The sequence below is a fragment of the Thrips palmi genome, unplaced genomic scaffold (assembly GCF_012932325.1).
Source record: "Thrips palmi isolate BJ-2018 unplaced genomic scaffold, TpBJ-2018v1 HiC_scaffold_1, whole genome shotgun sequence".
NCBI lineage: Eukaryota > Metazoa > Arthropoda > Insecta > Thysanoptera > Thripidae > Thrips > Thrips palmi.
Genome location: NW_023144620.1, coordinates 4,931,356 through 4,940,486, shown reverse-complemented (window position 1 = coordinate 4,940,486; position 9,131 = coordinate 4,931,356). Strand labels below are relative to the sequence as shown.

Genomic DNA, 9,131 nt, shown 5'->3' with positions numbered 1-9,131 from the left:
AGCCGCCATTCGCTAGGCGGCCTGGCTGGTGCTGGCTGGCCAAGCCTAGGCGGCATTATCTGCTTTTAATGCATCGGGGCGTCCAAGCGGCGCGGCGCCAGGAAATTAGGCTTTTCTTTTTGTTCTTCATCTCGCTTTCTGCTTCTTCTTCTTCTTGTTCTGCGGGGACGCGTGTCGCGCGGTTGCCAGTGTGCGTACACGCGTGCCCGCGGCTGTACCCCAGCGCGCTGCAGCGCGACGGCTCGTAAACGATCTGCATGCGACGCGAAGAAAGGGGAAGAGGATGGAGCCCTTCGAGGATGGAGGCCTTCAGGGCCTTTCAAGGCTCATCGGGGCTCGGCTCGGCCCGGCTAGAGGCCCAGCCTCGGCTGGACTCGGCTGGGGCCGCTCGGCTCGTCTCTTTGTGTGCGCGCGGCTTACGGCCCTGTACAGCGACGTGCCGGCGTTACGGTGCGAGCCTCAAATCGAGGGCCGCGGGTTCGAGTCCCGCCGCAGCCGGCGGCGGCGTCGCGTTGCTTTATTTTGACGTCGCGCGATGGCAAATGGGCCCGAAAACCACGGAGACGCGTGTAAGACGCGCGTAATGCGGTGGCGGTCATTTATTTTTCTCACGACGACGACCCTTTTTCTGCAGTTGATGATGAGGTGGACTCGCTGCATGTAATTGAGTTGGGAGTCCTGGATGGCGGCCGACGGCAGCCGACGGCCCAGCGCGCTCAACGTGGAAGTGCGCTCCAGCGTTGCGTGAGACGGCCTGTCACACACACACACACACACGCACGCACACACACGGCGCGAGCGCACCGGTTTGGGGCTGTTGACCGAGTCGTCGGAGGCGCGATGCGAGAGGGCACAGGCACGACGACGTCGACGCCGCGCCACTCGCTGGAGGCCGGAGTCGAGCCCTATAGGCCTAGGCCAGGCCGCGCCTGGGCCGGACAGGTCACCTGACACTTAGCCGCGGTCGCTGCTCCCTTCCAGCTGCACAGTACCGTAGCTTTGCAGCGTGGCTCCTATTTTCTACGCGGCTGTGGAACCCACACCGCATTTCGCGAAAAAAAAAATAACGTGCGCTTGCAGTGTTTGTCTTTGAAATGCTTTTCCCACACGCGGCGGCTCGCCTCGCCCTTCGAGGGCCCACGGTGTGTGGAGGTGGAGGTGCCGTGCCGCGAGGCTTGGGCTTCGCCAGGCTTCGCAACGCTGAACCGGTTGGGCCGAGGATGCGATACGCAACACGCCGTGTCATAGGTCAGGTCTCCCCGGGCCGGGTCCGCTATCGCTGGATCCAGAGTGTGCCCCGGCTGGAGCGGCTGGAGCGGCTGGAGCCGAAACGGGAACAAACAGTGCGGTGCCGGCTCCAGGGCTTCATTCCGTCTCTCCGGCGACGAGGGGGCCACCACCCCCGTAATCCTGTGTACAAGTTTGCTGGTAATCCATGGCGTAATCACGTAATCCTTGACAAAATTCTGTCATTTTTCAACGTTTTGAGTCATTTTCCAACGTTTTCGAGCTATTTTTCAACGTTTTGACCAATTTCGAAATTTCGCGCGTAATCCCTGGTAAATATCCCGTAATCCCGTAATCTTGTGTACGACTGAAATGAGAGTGGTGGCCCCCTCGTCCGGCGATGCGACCCGCAGTGCGATCACCGCCTCGCCGTGGGAACTAGATGCGCCTCTCCGACGCCTTCTCGAGGGTTTCCTCGACGTGGGTGTCCCGGAGTCGGAGTCCCCCAGGCTGCCGAGCCGAGGCTCAGTGCGGACCAATATCGCATTAGAGACGACCCGTCGGAGTCTGCTGCTGTGGCTTAACCCTCTCCCTGTCCTTGTCGCATCCGGCTTCACACCCAGCCGGGCCGCGCTGTGACCTGTCTGCTGCTTCGAACGCACACAGACAGACAGACAGACAGACAGACAGACAGACAGACAGACAGAACGAGACAGAGTTTCTGACAGACAGGCATTCAAACAAACAACAGACAAGAATGTCACCGCGCTGATAACTCTTATTTTGCCGGCGCCGCGGAGAGGCCTAGCGATGATGATGCCTCGGCGATGGCGGCGCCGTGGCAATAGAGCAGGGCGCGAACGAACGAACAGCAAAATGGAGCGAGGCGACAGCGCGGCCCCGTTCTGGGAAAAGAGGAAACATGGGAAATTAGCGGCGCATACACTGTAGGGGCGAGTTTTTTCAGCGCCCGTATTGTGACATGTGTGACACACTTCTTGCACCGAGGTCGTATGCCGTATAGCCCGGCTTTGCTCGGGAGGGCTGCCTTCGCATCAGACTCGGCTCACTGCGGCTCACTCGGCCCAGCAGGCTCCAGGCTCGCTCCAGCGCCAGTGCAGAGCGGGGCTTTTAAAAAGTTGCAAGCCGTTTGGAGTCAGAATACCGGGACTGTCGAGACCCCAGGGCCGAGCTCGGGGCCGAGTGGACGAGTTCTCGTCGGTCGTAAATATTGGGAAAAGCGTGGCAGTAAAGTCAGTCACGGCGCAGGCAGCAGCGCAGCGCACCGCACCGCCGGCCAAGGGATTCACAACGCAGCGACCTGACTCACGTCGGCAGAGCTGCGTCTGCAGGCGTTCTCCAGCCCCATGATGGCCACGCTCTGAGTCATGTTGCCGGTCGAGTCCGTTCCCGCTGGCTCGTCAAATTCGGACCGTGTTTTGAACCGATCGCTCGGACGGTCGCGTGGGTCGGTTCGGTTCGCAAGCGAGCGCGCAATGTTGACCGAGATAAGGCTTATCTGTGGGATGGCGACAACGACGCATTGCCCGCCCATTGAAGCCCGAAGGCCCGAAGGCGAAGGGTGTGGGAGCGGCGGCCCCACCTGGCGGGGCGCGGCGGGGCGGGCCGGCAACGAGGACGCGCGCTATCGCGCTGTCCCTAATCCCTTTTTAGCCGGCTATTCCCGAACGAGCACTTGTTGATTTTCGGATCGCTGCGAGTTTGGCCGCCTGCTCACCGCGCCCCTGCAGTGAAGAGGGTAGGCAACCCAACTGGCATGGCGGCGGGGCTGCTGTCCGCCCTTAAACTCGAGGCGACTGGAGACACTGCACCGATTTGTTCCCACACCCCGGGCTGCCCTAGACCATGCCACTGTTTGACTTGACCCACGCGCGCGGCGTGGCCCAGATAGGCCCCAGCCGCGCGTGGCCGCGACCAGGCTCTAATTGTTTCTGTTGTTGTGTTGCAGGTGGCGCAGGCCGTAGTGCGGCCCCGGCCGCGCCGCTCGGCCCCCAAGGCCCCCGAGGCCCCCTCGGGCCGCCGCCATGCTCGCGGTGCAGCCCTCGCCCCCCGCGGCGTCGTCCGCGCCGGCCGCCCTGCCAGCCTCGCCCGATGAGCCCCCCGAGTCCACGAGCAGCAGTGGCAGCAGCAGCAGTGATAGTGCGGCGCGGCCAGATAGCAGTGCCACCTTCCACGACGGGCCGCGGCCGGGCGATAAGGCAAACCCGTTCCGCGATCAAAGTCTTGAGAGTGTCTCGGCAGCACCGCAGGCAGCGCACGCAGCACCGCACCGAGTACCCAACGGAAGCACTGCGACCACGACCGTCGCCGACAGTGTGTCTTCGCGCCTCGCCAAGAGCCAGAGCGTCATCGAGAACCTGCAGCGCAACCTGGTGACCAAGCTCAGCCCCACCACCATCGAGTCGCTCAAGAGCAAGTACGCCGCCACGCCCGCACCGCTCGCCCGACCTGACCCCGGTCTTGACCTCGACCTTGGCCCAGATCATCCCTCCCCGTTTTTACCTGCGAAAAGCGGCGTCGAGGTGAAGCAGCAGGCCAAGAAGCAGCCCAACGGCAAGCCCGCTGCCGTCTTCGACGTGTCCAACGTCGAGGGCCAGAGCAGCGTCAAGCTCGCCTTCCTGAGCGGCCTCCCCGTCAAGGCGGCCCCGCGCGCCGTCCCCAGCGCCGTCCCCAGCTCGCCCAAGAAGGCCGTCGAGAGGAAGCCGCTGCACGGACCCTGGGCCCGGAAGGTCGTGGACAAGCCAGCGCCGTCGAACAAGCCACCCGTGCCCACCAAGAAGGACGTGCTCGTCGTCAAGCAGGAAGTCGTCGCCAAGAAGAAGTCCCCCGTCCGGTCACCCAGGAAAGACGCGCCGCAGGACGGCCTGTCCGAGCTGCTCAAGAACCTGGTGACGGGCACGACGAGGCGCAGCGACAGCGACACGGGGACAGCAGCCGACACCACGGCGTCGAAGCCCCGGCCGCCCAAACCGCAGCCCGCGCCGCGCACTACGAGTCTGCCTCCCTCGACCGACACGCCCCCGCCGTCCGGACGGCCGTCGCGGGAACTCGCCGCGTCCCCGGCATCCCCGTCGCCGCGGCCGAGCAGCCTCAGCCCCACAAGACCGTCCCCGGCCACGTCGCCGGGGAGGACGCCGCCGGAGCGCTCCCAGCTGCTGGAGGAGCGGCTCAACGAGATCCGGAAGGACCTCTGGGAAGAGGAACCGGACCCCGCCGCGTCGGCGCCGCCGCCAGGGCGACTGCGGCATGACGGCGTCACTCCGACCTCGCCGCCGCCGCGATCGGTGCAGGAGGCCACGCTAGAGCACTACGCGCGCGCCATCCAGAGGCACCTCGACGGCCAGGGCGGCGTGCCGGCCGCGCCCCGCCTCAGCGAGCTCCACGTCGACACGTCCAGCTCGACGCACTCGTCCACGTCCACGCTCGTGTCCACGCCGTCGCAGCTGTCCCCCGGCTGGGCGTCCTCCGAGCCCCGGGCGCCGCGTGGACGCCGCCTCACCGACAGCGACGCGTCCCGGGCGACGTCCCCCCAGAAGAAACGGCTGCGCGACGAGCTCCTCGGCTTCTACTACCGCAGCCTGGAGCGCGAAGCCCGGCGGCCGCCCGCGCCAGGGAGGTCCGGACGCCTGTCCGCGCCGCCGCTGCAGCTGCCCGTGGTCATCCCCACGGACCAGGCCACGCGCACGCCGGACCGCACGCTGCGCCAGGAGTTCATCGTGGTGCGCGACAGCGACGCCACCTACCAGAACCTGCAGTCCCTGCGCCGGCCGCCGGGGTCCCCTCTGCTCGCGTCGGGCGAGGACAGCGACAGCACCACGCAGGACTACAGACCGCGGCCCCGCAGCAACATGAACTTCTTCGTGCGCGGCGGGCCGCAGCGCAACACCATCGGCTCCTACCCGACCAGGAAGACGCCGCCGCGCGACGAGGTGGACCTGCGTCGCGAGTTCGGCGACGTCGAGCTGCGCCACCCGGAGAGGCTGGCCCTGGCCGGCCTCAAGAAGCGCCACAACAGCGAGTCCGGGGCAGCCGAGGCCGACGTGCCCGTCAGGACTGGCAAGAACAGCAACGCGTGGGTCAGCCCCAAGGACGCCAAGGACGCCAAGAAGAGCGCCAAGGCCAACGGCGGCAAGAAGTCGCTGTTCCCCATCTTCCGCAAGGGCAGCCTGCACCCCAGCCAGCCCGCCTCGCCCAGCACGCCGCCGCCCACCCTGCCCAAGAGGGTGAGCTTCTCGTCGGCCACCTCGCCGATGTACGCCAGCACGCCGAACGGGCAGGCCGGGCAGGCCAACGGGGACGGCTGGCCGACCCGCAACGGGCACGCCGCCACGCCCCCGACCAGGGTCTCGCGTCTCGACAGCAGTGACTCGGTGTTCCTGCCCAACTCGCCGTCGTACTACGCCAACGGCCACGGCAACGGGTATGCGGAGCAGATCTATGCAAACCAGTACACTGTGTCGCCGGGCGAGGGCACCTACGTCAACTACACCATGCCCACCCCTCCAGACCTGAACGGCATCTCGCGGGCGGCCAGCTTGTCGCAGCAGCAGCCTGCGTCCCAGGGGGTGTACGGCACCACGCCACAGCCCACCTCTGGAGTGTACGGCTCCACCAAACAGACATCAAATGGAGTGTACGGATCCACCAAGCAGACATCTAATGGAGTGTACGGCTCCACAAAGTTGACATCGAACGGAGTCTACGGATCCACCAAGCCGACTTCGAATGGAGTATACGGGTCCACCCAGCAGCCAAACTCCGGAGTCTACGGCGTGGCCTTGCAGTCGCCGACGGTAGTGTACGGCACTCGGCAGCAGCCCGGGCCTTCCCCGTCCAACCAGGGCAGCCAGGGCAATCAGGCCTCGCCCGGGGCCGGGGCGTACAACCCTGCGCTGCCGTCGCCCACGAGTACTTACGGCTCCACGCAGCCGTCGCCGGCCTCGGAGTACGGCCCCACGGTGTTCGCCAACACGGCGTTCGGCAACGGGGTGTACGGCACCAGGCAGCAGGCCTCGCCCAGCCCGTTCGCGGCGCAGCAGAGGACGCCGACGTCGGACGCCGCGCTGTACGGCTCGGCGAGCAGCCCGTCGACGCCCTACGCCACCAGGCCGCCCAACGGCGCGTCCCCCGGCTCAGCGTACAGCCCGTCGCAGCCGCCGTCGGGACCAGGCTTTGGGTCCTCGCCGAACACGTCGGCGGGGTCGGCGCCGTCGCCGGCGAGCACGTCTCTGGGCACGGCGTCGTCGCCCTACGGCCAGCGGCAGGGCGGCCGGATCTACGGGCGCACGGGGCTGCCCCCGCGGGCCCAGAGCGCCACCCCGACCATGATGGCCATGGCGGCGGCGCCGGACCGGCCGCTGCCCCCCATCCCCAGGGGCCCCGGGGGCGCGGCCATGACGGCCATGACGGCCATGACGGCCATGACGGCGGCCAAGCTCAGCCAGCTCACGTTGTCCGAGAGCGAGTCCGGCAGCGAGGCCGGAGAGGTGCAGCGCATCCTGCAGCAGGCCAACGACAAGAGGAAGATCTCCTACTTCAAGTTTCCAGGTGAGCGACAACAGACTATTTCAAGAATTTCTGGTGAAGGTGCGGCTTCATCCAGCGCGGAGGCTGTCGATACTCCGGTCTGTCGCCGCGGGAGTACTCCAGCCCGCAGAGACTCTGCCCGTTCCGCGCGTGGGGTATATCCACTGCGCTGCCTTCCCTCGTTCCAGGGCGCCGCGGCGCGTCTCTCTTTCCCGCGCCTCTTGGTCTCTCTCTTTCTCTCAAACAAAACCAGTCTCTCTTGAGCCAATATTTGCGCGGCCAGTACTTTATTTCTGAATCGCTCTGCCGCTGATTGGGCGTTGTGGTAAATATTGCGCGAAGACTGAAAGCCGGGCGATGAATGGGATAATTCGAAAACGGGGATCGCGGATCGAGTTGGAGTGCGGAGCAGAGTGTAGCGGTGAGGGGGAGGGGAGGGGGGAGACCATTCAAGGGCCTTCAATATGTCCGGGTAGCCGCCGTTTTCCCGCTGTAAGTGATATCTAGCGGGCGATCATTCCAGGCATTGGTGCCCGCTCAGGCGGGGGCAGTCCCGATCCTACCCCATCCCGGAGCGCCCCGCCCCGCCCCAGGAAGCAGTTCTATCCTTTCACCGGGCGACCGGGAAAACGACGCAACAATAGGGCCAGCAGTCTGTTATGGACGCATCCTTCCGCTGGACCTTTCTTCCTTCCTTCACGCCTCCCCTAAAAAAAAAATTAGACCAGAAAAAGTGTAAAAAAATTGGCATGCCGGTTTATTTTTGACGAGCATTCTGCTTTTGTCAGTGATTCATCCTCGTGCGCAAGAACACTCAAGAAGAAAAGAAATTGCAACTTTTGTGTTGGAGAGTGTAGCCCACGTTCCGGGGCAATTTTCCGCATTGGCTCAGCCTCCTTGAGATCAGGCTGGCGCGCACCGCGCACCACGGCCTGGCGCGTAGTGCTCTCGGGCTCGCCCTTGATTCCCTTGATCTGCTTCTAGCCAGAGGCAGGCTTCGGCCTTCGGCCCAGGGCGGCCTGGATTGGTCCTCGAGACAGGCTTCCTTCCTAGACTCGCCCTCTAGCCGCTCTGATCCCATTTTCATCTTTTCGAGCACGCAGCCTGGCTGGCTGGCTGGCTGGCTGGCTGGCTGGCTGGCTGCCTGGCTGCCTGGCTGGCTGGTCGGCTGGCTGGCTGGCTGGTCGGCTGGCTGGCAGGCGCGTCCACCACGCTCGCAGGCCGACCCGCCGGGCTCGCCAGCAGCCGACACTGGCAAATTGTTAATTTCCTTCTGTGCCTGCCCCGGCTGCCCCGTCTGCCCCGCGTGCCCCGGCTGCCCACTGGCCCCATTCCGTTTCCATTAGGGTCAAACGTCAAACGAGCGTCCCCGCGGCGCAAGGCGGCGCGGCGTCGCCATCCGCAGTCACGTTTGAACGGAGGCGCCACCTGCCGGCAGCCCGGCAGGCAGCCCGTCCGCCTGGCGGGGCGGTGCCTGCGTTCGCTTCGCACCTTCACGCCCGATATTGTTTTCCCGCATCGCTGCGCCGCTTGCCGCCACTTTACCCCTCCGCTTCCGGCGGCGAGATTCGACGCGCAGATTGAAGAATAGCAGGAAGGAGTGACTGGCTGCGAGGAAAGCGGCGAAAGCAGTTGGAACTGCGTCGCTGCCGCCCCGCGGATCGACTTGCTTCTCGAGTGTCGGGACAAACAACCGCTTGAAACAGTGCCGAGTACTCCGCGGCGGGCGGGCATCGGTACGGCTCCCCAGAGCGCCCCCCTCCCCGTTCCTTGAATCCCTCGCTCCGTGTTGTTGAATCTGCCGGTGTGTCGAGCTCTGCGTGTATGTTCTCTGCTTGGGGGCGCGTGCGTGGCGTGGCGTGCCTGAGCCGATACCTCGAAGGGAGAGGCGAGGCGCGGACCCTGTGGGAAATCGGAGAGCCCTGGGGCGAGCCCATTGGCCCCCCGTGCGTGTGTGTGCGTTTGTGTGCGTTGGCATGGGCCGTGGTCGGGTGATGCTCTCTTCGGCGATAATGCATGAAACGGGGAGAATGGAATCACCGCGCCGATTGTGCTAAACGTTTTCGAATGGCGCACACTCTCACGCAATGCGGACTGGGTGCGGACTGGGTGCGGACTGGGTGTGGCCCGCGGGGCGGCGGCGAAGCCCCCCCCCCCTCTCGACCCAACCCCTCCGTCCCCGGCCGGCCAGTCACGTCAGCTGGGGTGCGTCCACCACCGGACCGCCGAGCAATTCCGAAGAGACGTGTCCTGTCCCTGTCGCTCTCGCGGTGCGTCCCGTCGCGGTGCGAGAGAGGCAGACGAGAGGACTCTGCCGGGTGCCACCAAGGCGCGCCGAGCCACGACTTCCGCCCGAG

At 65.5% G+C, this 9,131-nt stretch overlaps 2 protein-coding genes across 13 annotated transcripts in view; both read left to right on the top strand.

Annotated features, from left to right (window-relative positions):
• Positions 1 to 3,339: 3,339 nt before the first annotated feature.
• Positions 3,340 to 6,576, top strand: LOC117643304 (nascent polypeptide-associated complex subunit alpha, muscle-specific form-like). Its single transcript, XM_034382143.1, has 4 exons — positions 3,340 to 3,352; positions 3,490 to 5,500; positions 5,609 to 6,439; positions 6,558 to 6,576. Exons 1-4 carry the CDS (start codon positions 3,340 to 3,342, stop codon positions 6,574 to 6,576), a joined length of 2,874 nt encoding a protein of 957 aa, XP_034238034.1.
• A 50-nt stretch (positions 6,577 to 6,626) lies between these two features.
• LOC117642323 (coiled-coil domain-containing protein AGAP005037) overlaps positions 6,627 to 9,131 on the top strand; it is a 113,880-nt gene continuing 111,375 nt past the window's right edge. For all 12 annotated transcript variants that reach the window (XM_034380468.1, XM_034380410.1, XM_034380551.1 and 9 more), the window contains exon 1: positions 6,627 to 6,795. In XM_034380468.1, the coding sequence (XP_034236359.1) occupies positions 6,642 to 6,795 (154 nt within the window). In that variant the 5' untranslated portion in view covers positions 6,627 to 6,641. The remainder of the gene's footprint in view (positions 6,796 to 9,131) is intronic.

Coding starts and splice junctions, on each gene's coding strand:
- LOC117643304 (XM_034382143.1), top strand. Junction 5,501..5,608: donor TCGTCGGCCACCTCGCCGAT/GTACGCCAGCAC, acceptor GCGTCTCGACAG/CAGTGACTCGGTGTTCCTGC.